This window comes from Tupaia chinensis, unplaced genomic scaffold, assembly GCF_000334495.1.
Source record: "Tupaia chinensis unplaced genomic scaffold, TupChi_1.0 Scaffold000139_1, whole genome shotgun sequence".
NCBI classification, from domain to species: domain Eukaryota; kingdom Metazoa; phylum Chordata; class Mammalia; order Scandentia; family Tupaiidae; genus Tupaia; species Tupaia belangeri.
This window is the reverse complement of record NW_006159609.1, coordinates 1,660,893-1,684,425: the sequence shown is the minus strand read 5'-3', so window position 1 is coordinate 1,684,425 and position 23,533 is coordinate 1,660,893. Positions and strand designations below refer to the sequence as shown.

Below are 23,533 nucleotides of genomic sequence, written 5' to 3'. Positions count from 1 at the left end.
CCGGCGCCGCTCGGCGAGCCGCGCCGGATTCCAAGGGGGCGGTGCGCGTCTGGGCCGCGGGAGCGCTCCCCGGCGGAGGCCTCGGGAGGGAGCGCGCACGCTCCGCCTCTCCCCGCCTCCCCGGTGCGCGCCCCGCCCCCTCGGGCTGCGATACGCCGAGCGCTCAACATCCGAGGACTTTGGCCCAGAGTAACCCCGCTCGCGTGACCTTTCCCCTCTATTCCGCACCTCCCACTGCCTGCACCGCTTTCGGGCGGCGGTTGGGCGTCGCGCCCCTCCTACCCGGGCCGCCTCTCCCCCTCCCGGGCCCTCGGCGCTGCTCTTCGTCATGGCGGCCCTCAGCAAGTCCATCCCTCACAACTGCTACGAGATCGGCCACACTTGGCACCCTTCCTGCCGGGTCGCCTTCCTGCAGATCACCGGGGGCGCTCTGGAGGAGTCCCTGAAGATCTATGCGCCCCTGTACTTGGTGAGACGTCAGGCCCTCCCCCAGGGCGAGTTTAGCTAGGAGGCTGGGCCGGGGTGCATTCGGCGCCCCTGGGGGCTCTGGGTGCTCGCCCTGGTTCCATTTCTCACTTGCAAGTGTGGGAGTGTTTTTCGCGGGGTTGGGATGGAGAGGGGTCGCTAGGGACAGACACTCCAGCTCCTATCTGGGCGAGGGGGGAGGGGAATCCGAGGTTGAGCTGTCATCCAAATGCCTGTTGCTGGAAAGAGGACGGGCTCCCAACTTTTAGAATCAAGTTTTAGGACACTTAAAAACGTGAATTCCTGCGCTGTTTTTCCTCTCTCCTGCCTTGGGATGGAGTGGTATTTGTAGGTCAGCGAGGCTTTAAGAATGACCTGCGATGGTATTTCCTCATACAATTCGTCCGTTTTATTTGTCTTTTTTTTTTTTTTTTTTTGTAAATGAGCAAGGACATATTTGACCCTCAATCCCTGAGGCTTCAGATCTTGTCTTAGTTTGGAATGACAGGATTGTGGCTCAAGGGAATTGCATGTGTTTTTTCGAGTTTACTGAATAGATTCCTGGCTTGGGATTTTGCCTGGCGATTTAAAAGGTGGTTCTAGTCTTTGAGTGAGTGAAGATAATTAGGTCTGACTTTATGTCACCTGGGTCCTTTCACTACACAGCTTTACATGTAGGGCAATTAACAAGAGACTGCTGAAGTATGAGTATGTAACGCTGAGAAGATGCTTGTTCTTACTTGTCCTTGCCATTAAATCTTTTTTTTTTCCACTAACCCCTCATCTTTGGTATTAAATAATTATTACTTTGAGCAGTGAGGTTTATTATCTCATTTCTTGCTTTATAGAGTCTGTGTCCTGAGAAGTGAGAAATCATATTTTTTTGTATATTTTCTAAACATTCCATTCAATAGCCAATGGGTGATTAATTCTTAATTTCTTATTGAAGTAATACTTTGGATTTATACCCTAATGTGCCTGAAAGTGTGTCATAGCTATTTCTGTAGTCCTACTTGAAAAGCCCATTTGTTACAGAGATAATATGGGCAAATATGATGACTCTGAAGTTACTGAAGCCAGTTTCATTTTTATCGTATAGACTGAGAGCAATAGGAGCATGAGTTCTATTCCGGCAAGGAAGGGTGAAAGATCAGGAAAAGGTTTACTTTACTGTTAGATCTCCAACTAGTTTAAGTACTTGTTGAGAATAAATTTGTCATCTCCTGTGTGCACCTTGTATCTCTTACAGCTGCCCCTCCCCCCCCAGTTTTTGTTATAGGGCACCGTGCACTTGGGGGAAGGGAGAAAGAGGGGAGAGAGAGAAAGTGAGAAATCATTGCCCCCCTTCCCCATGGCCATGCCACAGTTCCTTCTCTTCCACTCTCCTCTCTGGATTAAACATACACACATGTGCCTTTTGTGATTCTCAAGTGGCCAGGTGTGGAACTTGAACCAGAAAACTGGCCATGTGGAATCCAGCGCCTTAACTTCTACATCACCTGCTGACTGCACAGCTGTGTATTTTAAACTTTGGGTCTCCAATTATCAGTGGTTGAAATAAAATGTGAACTGACCAGCATTTTATTTTCAGAAGAGAATAGAATACGTGAGAGTGTATTACAGGTACTAAGGATAAACGTTATTCCTGAATTTTGTTTCAGTTATGGATGTGTGGGTGGAGCTACTCAGAGCACACAGCAATACTTGGCTCTTTATAAGTGTTGAATAGTTATTGATTAAATATCTATCCCCATGAGCCGAGATGCAAAGGAAAGTGATGGGAAGAAGTTGGTCTTTTAAATGGTATCAGGCATATCTGGATTTGAACCTCAGCTGTTTGTGCATGTTGCTTTATCTTTCTCTGTGAGAATTAAATAATGCATTGATGATATTTCATATATTTTCCAGTTCATAATAAGTCTTGAATTATTATGTTTTATTATTTTTTGCCTCTTCCCTGGTGGCACTTACGTTATAAGTAAAGTTCATTGAGGGTGGGTAGGGAAGGCTCCTCAGAGGAAGAAGCATATGATTTGTACTTTTAAGATGAGAATGGAAGGCATTGATTCATGTAGTAAATATCTATATATTACTTATCCTTAACGGAAGGAGGGAGAATAGTGTGAATTGAGGCATACATCTGAAATTTTTTTACTTTTTTTAATAATGGGAAAACCTGGGCATATATGTATGTATATATATTTAAGGATTATCTTATTTACCTTTTTAAAATTTATTTTAATTTGACCAGAGAGGGATAGAATGAGAGAGGGGGAAAGAAGGTGAGAAAGCAAGCTGCCAGGTCCGGGACTTGAACTGTGGTTGGCCTTGTGGGAGTTCAGAGCCCTTAACCACCACGCCACCTGCCAGCCCCTGAAATGATTATGTAAGAGAAGCAGTGTGTATTCTGTCTAACATAGGTTTGTGTACAAACAACTATTGTTTAGTCTTTTACATGTATTATCTTCCTTATTTGTCATATCTCCATTTTATAGGTAAGAAAACTGAAGGTTGGAGAGATGAAATGATTTACAGGATTTGGAGTTCTTAAGAAAGAAGAGTTGATTTCTTGATTTTTTTGTCATTGTTTGTTTTAACTGAAAGGAGCCATTGAAATTTATTTTTTATTTTTATTTTTTTAGCAAATGGGTTACAAGTGCAAAATGGTGCTTTAAGATGATGAATCTGGTAGCTCTGGCTGGACTAGATGGGAAAGATTGTTTAGGAGTAGATACAGTAGGTTGACCAACTGGTGGAAAGAGTCAGAGCACCTATGAATCCCACCCTGCAATTTACTAACAGTGTGACCTTAGAAAACTATTAACATTTCATCTCTTTGAGCCTTAGTCTCCTTGCTTTGCAGAAGATAATCATAACCATCTTCCAGGGCTGTTGTGAGGACTTAAATAGGATGCTAGAGTGTCGGAATAGTAGCTGTCAGTTGTAAGCCCCTAATAAAGTGGTGGTATTGAAGTTGTGCATTAATTGTGATCTTTGTCTTTCTCTCCTGTTAGAATGGTGGTTTGTACTCAGAACTAGCATAGTTCTTTAGTGAGTGCTTAGTAAGCGTCTGAGTGCAAGTATGAATGAATGAACTCTTGAGTTGTGCAGGAATGAGGAGATATTCAGCAGTCTGTCAGAGAACAAGAAAGGTCCGTCTAGAAGCATTTCACAGAATGAAAAAGACTTAGAGACTGGTATATTTGGGCAGGTGGAGGACTTCTTTATGCTTTTAGGGTTTTAAGACTGAATGATGAAATTGTTATCATTGATAGAAATGGAGTAGTTCTGAAGAGAAGCTGGTTTGGGGGAAGATTTTAATCAAGAGAGTTTTCTGGAGCTTATAAAATGAGTCTTATATATCTGCTCTTTTGAAATATCACCCTGTGCACTGTACTGAACTGATTCATTTCGTTCACATCTGTGCTCATGCTTCTTTTAATTGTGGTATTTACAACAGTTGTTAGTATTCACCTTCTACCTTAACAGTGTCATATATAGATGTACTGTTCCTTTTAATAGTGAATATTTGTGTTTTCACAATTTGTAAAAAAAAAAATCCTCACTCATCAGTTCACTTGTAGGTTTTGAAAAAAAAAAAGATTTATATATATTTTGTGGTACATGCTAATGATTTAAACATGAACCAAAACCTATTTTAGAAGTTAGTTTTTATTTCTTGGATGTTAGTTATTGCCACACATACAAAAAAAAAAAAGAAAAAAGAAACAGTACCCCTTACCACACACATACAAAACAGTTGTAAAACTGTTTAACCCCCTCCCCTCCCATGGCTGCCATGAAAATTCTGCAAAGCGTAGTGCCCTTGGTTTTTGTCACAAATTAAGGATACGGAATCGCCCCATTTGAGGATTCCTTGCTCTTCAAGTTCTTAGGTGCCTTCCCTAAGAAAAAAAACTAGTTCACTAAGGTTAGGTGGTCCTAAGACTTTTTTTTTTTTTTTTTTAAGTTGCTTTCTTTAGGATCTACACATTAGGATACTGGTGTTTACTCTTAACTGAGTTCAGAGTAGGACCTTTTGGATTTTGGGGAAGAAAATACCTAAAAATCTGCTTTTTCATTGACCCTTGGATATTTAGACCCTTCTTTATAGAGTGTAAAAATATTTACTCAGTATTTACTCAATAAGTTACTGAAGAACTGAAAGATCAGTCCCCCATCTCTAGGCTTTGAGTAAACATTTATGCAAGAGTTGGAATTCCTACAATAAAAAGTAACATGTACAGCCTCCAGTTAGTTGCCAAAGACTTGAAAACTACTGACTAGAGACATCGATTGGTGATAAGGAGTCATGATGACCATGAAGCACTGACAAATGTAGAGCTGCTGTTCTAGAGACAATGGGTAGGAGATGGAGGTTTATGTGTCCTAGCATGGAGGTGAGGTTGAGGCTTTGGTAGTGGACTAGGTCAACAAGGTCAAGTTTAGAAAGGGAAGAAAATCTGGGGAGTAGAGGGAAAAAGGAAACAGACAGATGGCATGAAGATTTGATATTTAATGAGAATCAGTAATTGAAATGAATGAACACAGAATTTAGCTTTGCTTGTGGCAATGTAGATACTACATAAATTCAATAACATGGACCTTAAAGAATTTATGTGTGGAGGCCGGCAAGTGGCGTAGTGGTTAAGGGTGCTGGACTCCCTCGTGGTCGACCGCAGTTTGAATCTCGGACCTGGTGATTTGCTTTCTCACTTTCTCTGTCTCTCTCTCACTTTCCTACTCTCGCATTCTCTCACTCTGTCATGCTCTGATCAAATGAAAAAAAAATAAAGTTAAAATAAAATAATTCTTTAAAAAAAGAATTTATGTGTGGAGGGAAAAAGTATTAAAGAGAGCAGAGTGCTAGATCAAGTATCATCAGATGTGAGCAGGTTAATTCTATGAATGTGCTAAATTTACAGTATTTCTAACTTTTTATCATTTACTTTATGTCATCTTTATGTCTCATTACCTTTGTCAGGTTGCCTTGGTGTGTTGATTCCTGCTAGTTCTGGGGTCTGGATTGCTGTTAGTTCACTTCAGTAGTTTCCTTGAAGGGTTTTATATCTATTGACAGTCGTGGGAAAAGGCTTGTTTTGATCAACCTTGATTTTTTAAACCTTGAAAAATATAGATACGGGACTGTTTTGATTTGAGCTGTGTCTCAGAAGCTCCCAAGTACATGAGGCACTGAATTAAGCAGGACCAGCTTGAATTACAGAGTGTGTCCATAGCTTCATGTACAGCCCATGGAACTGGGTGTAACTAAACCTGAATCTTCATTTTTTTTTTCACTCTCTTTTTACCAATCCTCATTTCATTCACATATCACAGATTGCTGACAGTGAGTCAGGTGGGGGGAATGTGAAGTTTACAGTTAAGGGAAAAGATAGTCTTAAATACACAAAAAATTATTTCAACTGTGATCAGTGCTATTAAAGAGATTTATAGGGTGTTACTAGGGTGTTTTATTAAAGAACCCATTCTTTTTTTTTAATATAAGATTAATTTATCATTATTACTACTTTCAAAAAATTGACTGGAGAGAGAGACTGAGAGGGAAAGTGAGAAAACATGCTGCCAGGTTTGGAACTCGAACCGTGGTCAGCCATTTGGGAGTCCAGCATCTTAATGACCACACCTCTTGCTGGTCCCAAAAGACCAAGTCTTTTTTGTTTTTTTTTTTTTTTTTTTTTTTTAGAGAGAGAGATTTTTACTATGGGTATGTAGGCACACGTGCCCAGCATGATGAATTTAAGCTGCCGAGTCCAGGCCGTGAATCGCAGTTGACTATGTGGGAGCCCACCAATGTAACCGTTATGCCGTCTGCTGGTCCCAAGACCCAGTCTTATGTGGAAGGTTTGAGAAGTTTTGCTCAAGGAAGCGACATAGTGATTATGTGGATATATATTAAGTGAATTTGTATTAGGCTTAAGATTTAAGCACAAAACTAGCTAGTTCCCTGATCTACATCTGCCTATCTTATTGATGGGGTTAGCATTTCCAACAACTCCTAAGACAAGTGCCTAATGTGCCAGGCGTATTTTTCTAGCCACTGAGGCCAGGGCTCAGGCTGTAGTTGGCCATTTGGGATCCATTTGCCTTTACTACCACACCAATGGTGGGCCACTTTGTGTATTTTTAAAATAAAATGGAAATTCATGTGATAAAATATTAAAATATGTAAATTCATATGGCAAAAGCATAAGATTCTCATCTAGTAGGAGCAATGTTACCTCCTAGGAGACACTTGGCAATGTCCAGAGACATTGTCGGTTGTCATGGTTGGGAAGACACTTGACATTTAAAAAGTAGAGACCGAAGATGCTAACCCTTTTAAAAAAAAAAAGTTATTTAATTTTGTTTGTTATTTTTCTAGTTTGACAAGAGAGAAACAGAAAGGGAAAGTGAGAAAGTAAGCCACCAAGTCTGGGACTCGAACCACAGTTGGCCATGTGGAAGTCCAGCACTTCAACCAGAACACCACCTGCTGACCCCAGGATGCTAATCATCTACAGTATATAGGACAGCCCCCTACTATAACAAATTACCTGACTCAGAATGCCAGTAATGCTGAAGTAGAGAGATTCTGCTTTACAGAAATCATTATTATTATTTTCTTAAGGTCTGAAAATTCTTTTGTTATCATTTTTAATTGACATGTAATAGTTGTACATATTTTACTGATACAGTATATTTTTCCATTAAATGAATACAGGGTGTTATCATCAAAATGGGGCAGTGAACAACAGTGCCACCATCTCAAACCCTAATGTTGCCAGGGCAGGATGCACTTGGGCTGTGACTCTTTTTCCACAATGGTGCCATGCATCTGCATGGACTTTGGGTGACTCCCTGGGTTTGAGATCCATGATGGGTATTTGGTTGTCCTATGGGCAGCACTGAATGCACGTGAAGTGGCAAGGGAGACTACTGGGAATGTTCTGCTTACTTTCCCCTAGGTTGGGGAGCTCCCTTTGGCACTGGGTTGTTCTTAGTCCAGGGTTTTTCTTCACTATACCTTCATCTCCTTGCCTCAGAAGTTCCTCATTACTTCCTTGCTGTATGTATTCTGGTGTTCTTCCTCATTTCTCTATTAGAAGTATAGCTGTTTAGTAATTTTGGTCTTTCTCCGAGGGAGGAGTTGCAGTGGGTGTCTCTGCTGCGTCTTCCTTCTGTCTCTAAGTAAGACATTATTCACTAGTGATTGTTTTAGGAAAGATTCATAGATATAACATAGAATCTACTTATTGTGAGCTGCTTTATTTTCCAAAGCAATTAGATTTGTTAGACGCTACAGAAATGGAGTCTTCTAGAGGAGTTAAATGACCAAGCTCTGGGGTTAACAGTGACTACTAATTTAGAATCTGATAATAAGGCTAAGATCTTGGTCAACCCCTTTGAGAGCCAATTAGCTCCGTTTTAGTCCATGGCTGTGGACTGCAATCCCAATCCCAGTCAGCCATCTCTATGGCAAATGTGTGGTGTCACCATATGGGGAAACAGACAAAGGAACGATGACAGAATGTAAATAAATGAGAGATAAATGTGTATTGTCTTGATGAATGTTTGATAATGATATTCTTGTAAAAAGCAACTTCTACATTGGGAGCCAGTGCTCATACTTTCGTTACCACTCTTCAATCTAGGGCCTTCGTGTTATTCAGGTTGTTTTCATACCTGCCCTTCCTGAGCTGTGCTTGATGGTGCCTCTGCCTCTTGACTTATTACCAGAATATTCATGAAGATACTTACATATGTTTTCTTTTATATACATTATTTTTTATCTTCAAATTTAAGTCTGTGATCCCAATTAATTCATTAATGTTTGGCATAGTCTGAGGCAAGGGTCAAAAGTAATTTTTTTCCCCAGATAGGTATTCAATTCTTCCAGTACCATATATGCCTTTTTTTTTCAATTCTTTCAGTACCGTATTTTTTTTTCAATTCTTCCAGTACCATATATACATATTTTTTCCCAGTTTTTCATATGATTTTGTTTTCTCCCTTCAATCATGATAATTTGATATCCAAATTTTGTCTTAACTGGTTGGTCTCTAGACACAGGCTTATCCATCCCACTGGCAGGCAAGGCAAATGCTGCTTCTCGAAAAGGTCCCACCATGGACCCTCTGGTCATCCAACCCAAGTTGCCCCCTTGCCTGGCTTCATCTTCTTGATGTTGTGTGGCCATTTCATTGAATCTCATTCCAGTGTTAAACTTTTCCATGGCTTCCATAATTTTGGCATGTTTTTCACATAGAACGTGTCTGACCTTTATTGCATTGCTACCTCCTTTGGGACCCTGAGCCTTCTTATCAGCACAGAGTTGGCACATCTTTATAGTATCCTAGTATTTGTTCTGTGTGTTCATTACAAATTACTGCTTTGTGGCCTTTTTATTGATACTTTATATCTTCTGATTTATTTATTTATTTATTTATTTAGAGAGATTTTCACTATAGGGCGCATGCGCTCGCCAGACAGACAGAGAGAGACATTAGAGACAGAAAGCGAGAAATCACCCCCCAGGGGGGATGGTCACGCCACAATCCCTTCTCCTCCATTCTCCTCTCGGGATCTTGGGCACGCACGCACATGTGCCCGGTGTGAGTTTTAAGCCACCAGGTCCGGGACACAAACTGCAGTCGACTACGTGGGAGTCCAGCGACATAGCCATTACGCTAACTGCTGGTTCCCTTCTGATTTATTTTCATAGATCAGTAAGTAGTCTTTTTTTTTTTTTTTTTTTTTGGAGAGGTTTTTTCTATAGGGGGCGTGCGCTCACCAGAGAGACAGAGAGAGAGAGAGAGAGACAGAGAGATAGAAAGCGAGAAATCACCCTCCAGGGGTGATGGCCATGCCGCAATCCCTTTTCCTCCATTCTCCTCTCGGAATCCTGGGCACGCATGCACACGCGCCCAACGTGAGTTTAGGCCACCGGGTCCAGGACTCGAACCGCGGTTGACTACGTGGGAGTCCAGCGACATAGCCATTACGCTAACTGCTGGTCCCAGTAAGTAGTCTTTTAAAACCAGGTAATATAAATTTAAATAATAATGTACAGGTATCTATTTTAACCATAGTGGTCTGACATACCTTGTTTTCCACTGAATCTTTTTTTTTTTTGGAGAGGTTTGTGGTATAGGGTGCATGCGCTCGCCAGACAGACAGAGAGAGACAGAGAGACAGAAAATGAGAAATCACCCCCCAGGGGGGATGGCCACGCTGCAATCCCTTCTCCTCCGTTCTCCTCTCGGGATCTTGGGCATGCATGCACACGCGCCCGGCATGAGTTTTAAGCCACTGGATCTGGGACGTGAACCATGGTCGACTACGTGGGAGTCCAGCGACATAGCCATTATGCTAACTGCTGGTCTCTCCACTGAATCTTTTCATGCTTATAAAAGCTGCTTCGATACTCTGGGTTAGAGCACAGTGATCATAAGGTCTTAGATTTTGCTCTGTGTATGTGTCAGATATTCCGTGTTTCATAACAGACCATACAGTTTAGTCTACCAGTGTTGTAAATATGTACACTTTATCCACTTAGCTGTTAATACATTTAGGTGGTCCCACTTTTGCTAGTTATAGATAGTACTATAAATATATCTTTTTTTTTGTCATTTGGTATAGGGCACTTACTTTTGCTGGAGACAGAGAGAGAAAGTGGGAAAGCAGCCCCAGAGGGCTGACCATGCCATAGTCTCTAATCTTTGAGATTTGGGGCCCACATACACATGTGCCTGGTGTGTTTTTCAAGCTGCTGGATCTGGGAGTTAAACTGCACACTTGGCCATACGAGTTCCGGCTGCCCTTACTACCATGCCACTGGGCTGGCCCATAAACATATCTTTTGATGGAAATAAACACTATTTCTAAATTACTGGGTTGTAGAATAGGTATATATTTAATTTCATTATTTGCTGTTTAATGATTTTCCACCAGGACTATACAAGTTTAGATTTTTACCAGCAGTTTGTGACTTGCAGGTGCTCAGCATTTGCATCAGCACTTAATATTATCCAGTTTGTTTATTTTATCCTTTCTGATGTATATGTAATGGTATTTCATTGTGTTATTCTTTGATGATTAATGTTGCCAAGAATATTTCTAATACTCATTGGCCATGTAAATGATGCTTTGTTTTAAAAAAATGAAGTGTTTGAGATAATTATAGATTCAAAATATAGTTTTAAGAAATAATCGATTGTGTGACGTTTTAAAAAATCTTTTTTTTAAAAAAATTATTTGAGGGCATGTGCACTTACTGGGATGCAGAGGGGAGAGAGGAAGAAAGCATCTCTCAATGGAGAGCGGTCACACTGCAAACATTTTTTGCTCTATTTCTCCATCCTACAAGGATTTGGGGCATGCACACATGAGCCCATCATGTTTTTCAAGCCATTGGCGTGAGGATTCAATGTTATCTGCAAATAATGGACAGATTTATTTACTTGCTGGAATGGAGAATAATGCTTTTTTTTTTTTCCTGGTAACTATTTAAATATATAACGATACGGATTCTGTTTATTGTTAAGTCTAAAATGAAAGCAATATTACATTCCAAATGAAGAAGGTACTAGGAGACCATAGAACTGAGATAGCTGAGGATCAGGAAGGAATGAAAAATGTCCCCTACATTTCGCTTCTAACTGAGGGGATGTGATGCTGTTATTTGAGGTAGGGAGCTAAGAATTAAAAGCATGTTTGGGGCATACAATGACTTCTGTTTTGGGAACGTTGATTTTATGGTGTCTGTGGTACTTTTATGTTGACATATCCAATAGGCTTTTAAAATATGGACTTGAGGTTGGGGGACAGTTTGGGGTCATGTAGGAATTCCTACACTGAGATCATAGATGGTAGTGTGGGAGAGAGTACAAGCACATGCAGAATGAATAGAGATCTGACTAGGAGATGCTAACAAAGGAATAGTGTTTAGAAACATAGTAGAATGAAAAAAATGCACTGTCACAAAAACTGTAGAAACTTCTTTCCTGTCAGAATTCTACCTGTTTGATGGGGCTGACAGGTGGCATGATGGTTAAGGGCGCCGGACTCCCACATGGGTGACTGTGGTCCAAGTCCTGGACCTGGTGGCTCGCTTCCTCACTTTCTCTCTCTCTCTTTCTCTTGCTTGCCCTGTCCCTCCCTGGTCAAATATAAAATAAAATAAAAGAAAGCAAGGAAGAAAGAAAGGAAGAAAGATAAATCATTGGAAGAAAAAAAAGAATTCTACCTGTTTGTCAAGATGCATTTTAGATTTTTCGGTTAAATCTACTGATAGCGTCTGCTCATCCCATCTCCTTAATATGTGTTTCTTTCTTTTTTTTTTTTTTTTTTGGAGAAAGACAGAGATAGAAAGCGAGAAATCACCCCCCAGAGGGGATGGCTATGCCGCAATCCCTTCTCCTCCATTCTCCTCTCAGGATCTTGGGCAAGCACGCACACGTGCCCAGCGTGAGTTTAAGCCACCGGGTCCAGGGCTCAAACCGCGGTCGACTACATGGGAGTCTAGCGACATAGCCATTACGCTAACTGCTGGTCCCCCAAATATGTGTTTCTACAGCTGTTTCTTCTCCGTTCAGTGTAGAATTTATCACACTGCTATATGATAGCTTATTGTTTGTACAGTGTCTATTTCCTGTTAAGATTTTATGTTCTTTGAAGGCAAGGGTTAGGTTTTATTGATTATTATTTTTTTTTCTGTTTACAGAAATTGATGAAGTAGGAGATGGTCAGGTCAGAGGCTTCAAGGGAATGATGCACGAGAAAGTCTGGAAAGAGACCACTTGATTTGTTGATCACTGACCCAAAGGTGTTATTTCTAGAAGGGTAGAGAGTGAATACAGTTTTATTTATTTATATTTTATTTTATTTTTTAGGTTTTTACTGTGGGGGAATGTGTGTGTGCAGGAGAGAGACAGGGAGAGGAAAAGGGAGAAATCACCTTGCAGAGGGGCTGGCCACACTGTGATCCCTTCTTTTCCATTCTCCTTTTGGGATTCCCTCTCTTAGTATTCTAGGCACACAGGCACATGTACCTGATAGGATTTTCAAGCCTCTGGGTCTGAGTCTCAAAGTGTGGTCAGTCATGTGGGAGTCCAGTTCCTTAACTACCATGCCACCCACTTGTTGGCCCCAAGAGTGTACAGAGAGTTTTATAGTCTTCCTACTCTCAGGTCATTTTGTCCTTTCTTTCAACACCTCCTCATTTCTCAATTATGCTTTTCTAACCTTTGTTCCCTTGATATGCTGTCTCGTCATGATGGGAAGTATTCCTTCCCATGACTTGCGAAGATTGTACTGTTCTTTCAAATCTGGCTCATATCCCTTTCTCCATGAAACTTCTGCCTATCCCTCTATTAAACTAACTCTGCTAAACTTCCATGTCATTCTGTATTACACTGCTAATACTTAATCATTCTTCAATATCTATGTCAATTTCTTTTTTTTTAAGTTTTTTTTTTTATGAGGGAAAATGAGAAAGCATTCCTCTTGCAGGATGGGCACGCTGCAGTTCCTTCTCCTTTTTGACTTTTGAGATTTAGGGTGTACGCACACATACATCTGGTATGTTTTTCAAGCTGCCGATCTGGGACTTGAATCATGCAGTCAGGCATGTGGGATCCAGCTGCTTTAACCACCACACCACAGGCTGACCCCATGTCTTGGTTTTTATATATCATTACTGAATTATGTCAGGACTTTTTTTGCTTTGTTTTCTTCTTCCTCTTTTTTATTTTCTTTAAAATTTTGCCAGAGGACACACATACTAGCTGGGGGAAGAGAAAAAGAGAAAATGAGAAAGCATCATATGCACTTGAGGGTGGGCGGGGGGAGAAGAGAAAATGAGAAAGCACTCCCCCACCCTCCCACGGGACTAGCCACTGGTCATGCCACAGTCCCTTCTCTTCCATTTCTCCCTCCTTTTGGAATTTTGCACATGCATGTATTGTGCCTGGCATCTTTTTTAAGACACTGAGTCCAGGATTTGAATTGTTCAGTTAACCGTGTGGATTCCACTATACCACTGGCTGGCCCACAAGATTCTTTCTTAATTTTTTTTGAGAGAGATTTTTGCCATAAGGTGCATGTGCTCACCAGAGAGAAAGAAAATGAGAAATTGCCCCCGGGGGAATGGCCATACCATAGTCCCTTCTCCTCCATTCTGCTCTTGGGATCTTGGGCATGCACGCACACACACCCAGCTTGAGTTGTAAACCGCCAGGTCTAGGACTTGAACCGCAATCAGATATGTGGAAGTCCAGTGACATAAACATTATGCCATCTGCTGATCCCATGAGATTCTTTCTTTAAGTATTATTTTATTTAACTTTATTTATTTTTAATTTGACCAGAGAGGGACAGAGTGAGAGAGAGAGAGAGAGAGAGTGTGCAAGGGAAAGTAAGAAAGTAAGCTACCAGGATGGGACTCAAACTGCGGTTGGTCATGTGGGAGTCCAGTGCCCTTAACCACCATGCCCCTGCCAGCCCCAAGATTCTTAATAGCCACCAGGTCTAGGATTCGAGCCATGGTTGGCCATGTGGGAGTGTCCAGCACCTTAACCACCATGACACCTGCTGATTCCCATTAATATTAGTTTTTCAGGTCTTTTTATCCCTTGGGCTTTAGGAGACCAGGAAAATATTAATTTTATTTTTTACTTTTTATATTACTGGCATGCTTTTTGGCACACAGTGGTCATGTTTGAATAGCTGAATTTATTTTTCTTGTGTTTATCACTGAGCTTCTCTAATAGTAGTTTGATAAAATGTATAATGTAGTCTTGTTGTAACATTCCATTTTTGTTTGAATTGCAGTTTATTTTAAAAGTGTATTTCTCAGTTTAAAACTTTTTTTTTTGCTATAGGGTGCGCACACTTGCCAGACAGGCAGAGAGAGACGGAGAGACAGAAAGCGAGAAATCTCCCCCCAGGGGGGATGGCCATGCCGCGATCCCTTCTCCTCCATTCTCCTCTTGTCATCTTGGGCACACGCGCACACGCGCCTGGTGTGAGTTTTAAACCACCAGGTGCGGGACGTGAACCGTGATCGACTACGTGGGAGTCCAGCGACATAGCCATTACACTAACTGCTGGTCCCCAGTTTAAAACTTTTAAAGGCATTACAAACTTTTACCTTTATATATGGAAGTTCGTCATCACATGACCCATGTACTTTCTTGCTATATTGCTCAGTAAATTCAAGTGTCTTTGTTTCTGTCTTGGAAATTTTATCATTATGGGGGAACCAACAAAATGCAAAAATTTTTTATTTTAGTTTTTAAATATATGCTTTTATTCAGCACTGTTTTTTTTTTGGAGAGATATAAAGGATTTTTTTTTTTTTTTGAGAGGTTTTTGCTACAGGGCATGTGCGCTCGCCAGACAAAGAGAGACAGAGAGACAGAAAGTGAGAAATCACCCCCCTGGAGGGATGGCCACACCACAATCCCTTCTCCATTTTCCTCTTGGGATCTTGAGCATGCACGTACACGCGCCTGGAGTGAGTTTAAGCCACCAGGTCCGGGACTCGATCCGTGGTTGGCTACATGGGAGTCCAGTGACATAGCCATTACGCTAACTGCTGGTCCCTTTATGCAGCACTTTTCAGGTATGAGCTAAATTAAGTGGGAAAAGTTGGTTGGAGTAAACAAAAAAACCTTTCTCTTTTCAGATTGCAGCAATTCTCCGGAAACGAAAATTAGACTATTATTTACACAAACTACTTCCTGAGATCCTACAATCTGCTTCATTTCTTACTGCAAATGGGGCTTTATATATGGCTTTCTTCTGCATTTTAAGGTTGGTATTCATCATCACCACTAGATGTTAATGCAGTCCTTTGTGGAAATGGAAAGAAACAGATGTTTGAGGGTCAGGGCTTCTTTTTTTTTTTTTTTGAGAGATATTTGTCATAGGGAGTGTGCACAAAACAGAGAGAGACTGAGAGACAGAAAGTGAGAAACCACCTCTCTTGCGGGATAGCCATGCGGCACGCAATCCCTTCTCCTTTAGTCATCTCATGGGATTTTGGGCATGCACGTACACATGCCTGGAATGAGTTTCAAGCCACCAGGTCTAGGACTTGAACCACAGTTGACTATGTGGGAGTCCAATGATGTAATCATTATGCCATCTGCTGGACCCCCATTTTTTTTTTTTTTTTTAAGACCTGCAATAAGACATTTATTTCCAAGGAAGCTTGTAAAACCAGGGGTTGTGGGTCTTGGCCTCGGCCTCAAGATGTAATATAAATGTCAAAATATTGATGTGATTATATGACAGAAAAGCTTTAACATATCACAGATTTTCTAAGGCCTGGTCTGTTTACCAAATTATTGATCAGAATTTCCTGGCTTTTCAATTGTATAGATGAAGAATTCAAAGCAACTGTTTTTGACATAAGCCAGGGCCATATGCAGTGCACAGACTTCAGGACTGTAGAATGTATGTGTTTATGTATAAAACAGTAAGTTAACTCCTGGTATATCCTCCATTGGAGCTTTTGTTCCTGGTTCAGTCCTGTGTATATACTCATGGTGCATGCTTTACACATTATAGATGCAAATCGAATTCAGTCTTCTCAGTAATGTAACATACCTAACACATTTATTAGATACTTCTTTTTATTTTTCTCTCCATTGATTGCCAAAACCCAAACTGGTGCTTTTTTATATTTGTCAAGTTAAAATCTTATCTTCATCTTATCCTCATATTAGTGTTGCCCAAAATAGTTTTCTTCAGAGCATTAAGATTTATAAACTTTTAGGTTTTGCAGAAAATTACTTGAAAAGTGTTTATACTCTAGTGCACACATTATTTTAAATGGACTTGAAAATGTACCTACGGAAATTTAGGGTACAAATACTAATAATTTGATAAAAATTGCAGTAAGTATAACTTTCTATTGCAGCATATTTCTTTTACCTGTTAATTTGTTTGAGGGCATGTGCATTCACTGGAGGGAGACAGAAAGAAAGTGAGAAAGCACCTCCATGGGGAATTGTCACAACACAGTCCCATATCCTTCATTTCTCCCTCTTTTGGAGATTTTGGGCATGTGCGCACACACACACACACACACACGCCTGGTATTTTTCTCCAGCTGTTGGATCCTGGACTCAATCCACATAATTAATTGCTCAGTGGGAATCAGTCACCTTAACCACCTTGCCAGTTGCAGTCTATTTCTTTGTATTCTGTGAACCTGTTTGGTTAAGTTGTAGAGGCATACATACTTATAGTTAAAATAACTTCTGTATTCTTTCTGTACTCTATGAGTCCAGGTTTTTTTTTTTTTTTTTTTTTTTTTTTTTTTTTTTTTTTTTTTAGCCTATGAGGCCAGGTTTTTTTTTTTTTTTTTTTTTTTTTAGTTTGTATATTTAGTAATTTGTTAAATCCTTTGTGGGTTTTCTGTTAGAGGATGATCCCTAGTCTTCTCAGGTAGATTTCTGTCCACGTAAGAAATACCTAAGTTATATGACCTTATTAGCTTCTTAAATCCTATTAAATTTGAGCCTCAATTAAAAAGATTATTTAACTGGTGATTCTTGATCTTTATCTGCGTGTATGTATGCATATAACACATACATGATTTACCAGCTGGTCAGCTTTGTTCAGGTAAGTTCTTAAAATTTTTACGTGCTGCTGCTTCCTTTCTCAAGATCATACTGTTTTGAAAGGAGAAAAAAATCTTCCTGACATCTCCAAGCTTTTTTTTTCCTCCTTAAAACTTCAGCAGCTAATGGTTATTTATGTGTGAGGCATGATGAAGATTCCTACTGCAGGAACATATTTTAGTAAATGAATGATATGCACATAAAACTAAAAGCATAAAATACAGTAAGAATGGGATGATTGCAGAAGCAAATGAGAAACAGTTGTTGAATAGTCTGTGTTAAGAAATACTAATAGTGATGATGTAATCATACCTAATACTTCTGAGAACTTACTATGTGTCTTGCGCGGTGCTGGAGAATATCTCATATAATCTTGTAACAGATATACGAGACAGGTAATATTACTCCTATTTCATAAGGAGGGAAACTGAGAACAAAGAGGGTTTGTATAGTTAGCAGGTTTGAATCAAAGAAGTACCTGAATGAGTATGATTGATTACATTATTGGAAGCAGTGATACGCACTAGTTTGTTATTGTAACAGTCTTAATGAGAAATGGTAAGAGACTTAACTAAGGCAGGTACAGTGGGTTGGATAGGAATTTTAGAGATTTAACTGTATATAGAATGATTTAATGAGTTAAGTTGAGGATGATTCTAAATTTCAGACATTAGTAGGTAGTTGTTGCTGCTTTTATCCTAGACAAATGGAGGAGGGAGAATGAATTTATTTTGAATATGTTGAATGTGAGGTACTATGGTACATTTCAGTAGAGGGAGGACTGAGAAGGGGAACTTGTATTTATATAAGTTAAACCTCCACTAGGAGTTTCATACAGAAATTCCAAATTTGTTTTCAGGAGAATACTTGGAAAATTCTACTCATGGACTCCTGGCTTTGGTGCCGCTCTACCAGCATCTTATGTGGCCATTCTAATTGAAAGGAAAAGCAGGTAAAAATTTACATGTCTGCATATTTAATAGAACTGATTACCTGTCTGCCATTCCAACTGGAAAATTTTTGCTTCTCACAGATTGTAATATAGGGATGAAAAATATTTTCAGATACATTTTTTTCAGTTCTGTAAATACTTGATAAAAAAAGTTGTTTTTATATTTATTTTTATTTGTCGAGTCTATAAAAACATGAAGATTGACATTATAGAGCAGTAATACTCATTAGTTTCTGCTTACTAACAAATTAGAAAGTTTTAGGATGTGGCCTAACTAAAGCATAGTATAGGTAACTATTAATAGAGCTTTTTCATAGCTCAATTCTATTAGCTAAGAAAACAGTTTTCTATTATCATCTGTTAATAGATCTGTACTTTTCTTAGGGCTCATTGAATGACTACTGTTAAATAGGTTATTTTATTTTATTTTATTTTATTTTATGTGAGCTCAGACAGCCAGATTTAATCCAAAACAAGTAGTACCATGAAATCAAATTTCCCCGAAAGGGAATTTTATTAATTACTTTATTCCCTTACAAACAGACCAACTGTAATCAAATGAGGTGAACATTCACCTCAGGATTTTGTCATCTTCATAATAAAAAAGATGAGGCTTAGAACTGGATCACTTGACCCTTTCTCTTCTTAACTCCTCCCAGTTCAAAATGCTTACATCTCTTGATAGCCAGCATTCTCTTAGATCTGCAGTTGGGCTCAACACATTCAAGCCTCAGCACAATCTTCTTTGTAGTTTTTGCCTTTTTCCGGAAAATAGGCTTAGTCTGTCCACCATAGCCACTCTGCTTCCTGTCATAATGCTGCTGTCCCTGAGCATACAGAGAATTCTTGCCCTTTTTGTACCATGTCATTTTATGAGGTTGGTGCTTGCCACACTTCTTACAGAATGTCTGGCGGGTTTTAGGGACGTTCACCATGCTTGTGGGCCTGCTATCTACACAAAAAGAGCTAAATAGGTTATTTTAAAGGCATATTGTCATTAGCAAATATTTTGATTGTTATCAAACTGACATTTTTCATATGAATTAATAAGATTTCTATAAAATGCTATAAATTTACACCTACTGTTCAGTGAGGTAAACAGTTGAAGTTAAAACTTTTACAAACAGAACATTTGCCTTTATCAGTAATTATTTTTCTTAGTGAGAAACTTACCCACCTTCGTCTCAAAATAAAAGATGGAGTCACATTAAAACCTGTCAGTTTAGGGCCAGGCCATGGCGGAGTGGTACCTCAACTGGACCCACATGGGAAAGGTCCTGGGTTCATGTTCTGGAATCCCATGGGAATGATGAGTGGGTGTACGTAATCCAAGCTAGCTGAGACTAAGGGTTGAGTGCAGTGTGAGGACCCCATTGGGAGTGCCTGTCTGCCTCTCTTTGTTACTCTGTCATGGAAGAAATAAACGAACAAAATGAGAAAAACAACAACAGCAGGAAAAACTTTCAGTTTATGAACATGTTCATTGTAGCTATTCATAATGCTCATTCTACCTCTTAATAGGAATATGAATAGATCTTATCACATAACCTGATATTTAATCAAGCAACCTAAAGCCATTCTTAATGTACTTTTTTATGTGTAATAGCTGAATTTTTGTGGTTCTGTTTGTACCATGATACTTTGGAATATTAGAGTTATTAAACTCAAAGGACTGGTGAATGTTAGAACCTCAACAAAGTTGTCAGTAATGTCAGAAACAAAGGTGACCACTTGAGAGCACTGTTTGGCATGGGAGATAAAAGAGTGGATTCTGGAGCTGTACCATCTGGCAAGGCAGCTGGCTTTGCCACTTGTGGTGTGACCTCTGTGGCTTATTCCTTACCTGAAAAACGGAAATAGTGGGAACCAGCAGTTAGCGTAATGGCTATGTCGCTGGACTCCCACGTAGTCGACCGCGGTTCGCGTCTCGGACCCAGTGGCTTAAATCTCACGCCGGGCGCGTGTGCGTGTGTGCCCAAGATCCCGAGAGGAGAATGGAGGAGAAGGGATTGCGGCGTGACCATCCCCCCTGGGGGGTGATTTCTCGCTTTCTGTCTCTATGTCTCTCTCTGTCTGTCTGGTGAGCGCACCCGCCCTATAGCGAAAACCTCTCCCCCCAAAAAAAGAAAAAAAAAACAAAAAACAAACGGAAATAGTAATAACCCATTTGTAGGGCTGTTCAGAGAACTAAGTGAAACATCAAAGCACTTAGAACAGTGCTGGAACATAGTGTTTAATAAATGTATGTGTGTGTGTGTGTGTGTGTGTGTGTGTATGTATATGTATCAAGTATTGTTTTTTGCCCATCAGTAGTAAGAAAGTTATTTTGATAATTGTACTTTTTGATAAATTAAGAATTGTGATTATTGGTTTTGAAAATATATTTTCAAAATACGTTACTCAAATATGAAACTTTAGAAATGCTATTTAGTTTTAGTACTTGAATAAGATAGAATTTTTTTGTAATTATGTGCCTACTTTTCAACAAAAATTAGAAAGGAAGGCACATACACCTTTGTAACTATCAAGTAGAGTCAATAATTGTGAACATTTTGCCTTTTTTTATTTGAATGCAAGTGTATGTGTATGCAGGCATGGCATCATACATGTGTAAACCATGTAGGAACATGGTGTAGACATCATGATTCTTTACTCCTGAATGGTCAACATGCATTTTCTTAAATAAAAATATTCTACATAATTAAAACACTATTATCACACTTAAGAAAACTGATCATTATTCCTTCATACTGTACAGTCTGTATTGTCCTAAGTGACTTTGACTTTGGTAGCTAGTATTTTTTTTGACCCAGAATCTATTCAGTTTATATACTTTATTATATTTTAAAATTTTCTTTTAATCTAGGATAGTCTCTACTTTTTTATCCCATGGCATTGACTTATTAAAGGCACTAGGCTAATTTATGTAGTTGGAATATAATACATTCCTGGTTTTGTCTGAATTATTTTCATGTGAAATTATTTAATTGATTCATTTATATTGTGTATTTCTATAAACTTGAAGTTTGGGTTAAAGGTTTGATTAGTTTCAAATGATCCATTTAAAAAAATTTATTTCTTTTCAAAAATTTTCTTTTAATTTTTAAATTTGCTATAGGGCACACACACTCACCAGGGAGACACACAGAGATAGAGAAAGTGAGAAAGCAAACTGCCAGATCTGGGACTCAAACTGTAGTTAACCATGAGGGAATTCAATGCCTTAACCACCACGCCACCTGCTGGCCCCCAAATGAAGCATTTTTGTTAAGAATATGCTTCCATAGAGGATGCTGAGGCCATCTGCAGGTCCGCAGCTTGATGATGCTAAGACCTGATTAGTCAAGAAAGTAATGATCACTAGGTCTTTTCAATAAAATTTTTGTTTAAGATGAATTAGATTAATGGATTTCCTGATATTCCATAGTCCTTGCTTTGCTGGAATAAATCTCACCTGATCATGGCATCAGTATTTGCAAGATTGGTTATTCACTGTGTGTGTGTGTGTCTGTGTGTATATTCTTTATTACGTTTGAATGTCAGTGTCATATTTCATAAACTGTTAGAAATTTTCCTCCTTTAATGGTTTAGCCATGAATTTTCTTGCCTTTGAATATTTGATCATTTTCTCTGTAAAATTTCCTGTACAAGTTGACTCTTCTGAGTGGTAGTTCTTAGAAAAAGTTACCAGTTTCTTGCTTGGAAACAAACTCTTTGTTCTTGTTTGGTCTGTTTAAACTTTTAACTCATTCGGTAGAATATGAGTAACTGTTTTTAGGAATTAGAAAGTTATTTAGCTCTTAGGAATGATCTATTTTCCAGAAATTATTCATTTAATATATTTTTATACTTATTTGTGTATAATTGCAAAAATAGTCTGTAAGGATTTGACTGAGTTTTCTGTTTTTGGTGGTTATTTCTAAACTTGTTTATTTTGTATATTTGTGCCAGTCTCTTTTATTTAGTAATTTTATTAATTTTTTGGTGTCTTAATTCAGTTCTTGTTTTTATTTGTTTTTCTCTTTCATTTTCTTTTGTCTAATTTGCTTTTTAAAACTTTTTGGGCCAGCTTTACAGCCCAGTGATTGAGGGAACCAGATCCCACGTTGCTCACTGTGATTCGAATCCTGGCACTGGATTTGACAAACACACCAGGTGTGTGTGTATGTACATGTCAAAAATCTTGACAAGTTAGAAAAATAGAGAAAAAGGATGGTGTTTGACCATGTCCCTTTGGGGGGTACTTTCTCCTTGTGTTTCTGGCAAGTGTGTGCTCCTTCTAGCAGTTTGGAAAAAAATCCCAAAACATAACAAAAAAAACCTTGTTTTGATGCTTAACTCTTGAAGTTTGTTGACATAAATACTTAAGGGTGTGAATTTTCGGGACCAGCAGATGGCATAGTGATTACCTTGCTAGACTCTTGCCTGGCCGACTGGACCCAGTGGCTTCAAAATCATGCCAGGCATGTGTGTGAATGTGCCCAAGATCCTGAGAGGAGAATGGAGGAGAAGGGATTGTGGCATGGCCATCCCCCTTGGAGGATGATTTTTCATTTTCCCTCTCACTGTCTCTGTCTGTCTGTCTGTTGAGCGAGGGCACACACCCTAAGGCAGAAAGCTCTTAAAAAAAAAAAAAAAAGAGATAAATTTTCTTCTGATGACTGCTTTAATTGTATCCCATAGATTGTGAATATGGTATGTTTATTATCACTGTTTTGTAGAGCGTTTTATTTCTTCTTTCTAGTCTGATTGCCATTTCTTTTCTTTTCTCTTCTTTCATTATTGTGTTGGTACATTCTTGCCTCGTTCCTAAGTATGATGTTAGCCGTAGGGTGTTTTTTTGTTTTGTTTTGTTTTGTTTTAATTTAATGTCAGGGAATGCCTGCACTGACTAGAGAGAAAGAGAGACAGGAGAGAAAAAGTGAGCTAGTGCACAGAGAACACACATTTTCTCCCCCATAGTGGGGTACGATCATGCTATAGTCCCTATTTCAACATTTTTCCATCTCATCAGGATTTTGGGAATGCATGCACATGTGTCTGGCATGTTTTTCAATTTTCACATAGAGATGGGGATTCAAACTGGCCAACCGGTGATCTGGCTCCCAGTGCAGTATCTAATCACTGTGCTATTGTCCTTGTAGGGATTTTTTATTTTAAGATATGCTAAGAATTAGGAAATTTGCAGCTATTTCTAGTTTTCTTTCATTATTGTGTTCGTACATTCTTGCCTTGCTCCTGAGTATGAGGTTAGCTATATAAATGTATAAGAGAACTTTATACATTTAATTGGTGTAATATTTTGTCAGATGCCTCCTGTATCAAATTGATATGATCATGTAGTTTTTTTCTTTAGACTATTTGTAGTGGTTTTTTAAATATCAGTGAGGTCAAGTTCATTGATAGTGCTGTTTATCTACAACTGGGTTTCTAAACTTTGGCACTAATGACACGATTTGGGCCAGATATAACTGTTGTGAAACCC

General features: G+C 39.2%; 2 protein-coding genes across 5 annotated transcripts in view; one reads left to right on the top strand and one right to left on the bottom strand.

The window, feature by feature from the left end:
• TMEM135 (transmembrane protein 135) overlaps positions 1–23,533 on the top strand; it is a 308,283-nt gene that overhangs the window by 83,906 nt on the left and 200,844 nt on the right. For 3 of the 4 annotated variants that reach the window (XM_014586438.2, XM_014586439.2, XM_014586440.2), the window contains 2 exons: positions 15,152–15,279; positions 17,956–18,048. In XM_014586438.2, coding sequence (XP_014441924.1) covers positions 15,257–15,279; positions 17,956–18,048 — 116 coding nt within the window. In that variant the 5' untranslated portion in view covers positions 15,152–15,256. Of the gene's footprint in view, positions 1–236; positions 470–15,151; positions 15,280–17,955; positions 18,049–23,533 lie in introns of those variants that run through there. The other variant, XM_006144915.3, reaches the window with a different exon arrangement.
• Positions 18,663–18,983, bottom strand: LOC106734531 (60S ribosomal protein L36a). Its single transcript, XM_014586441.1, has one exon. It carries the CDS (start codon positions 18,981–18,983, stop codon positions 18,663–18,665), a length of 321 nt encoding a protein of 106 aa, XP_014441927.1.

Bases quoted from the DNA above. Each gene is read 5' to 3' on its own strand.
- LOC106734531 (XM_014586441.1), bottom strand. From the start codon at position 18,983: ATGGTGAACGTCCCTAAAACCCGCCAGACATTCTGTAAGAAGTGTGGC.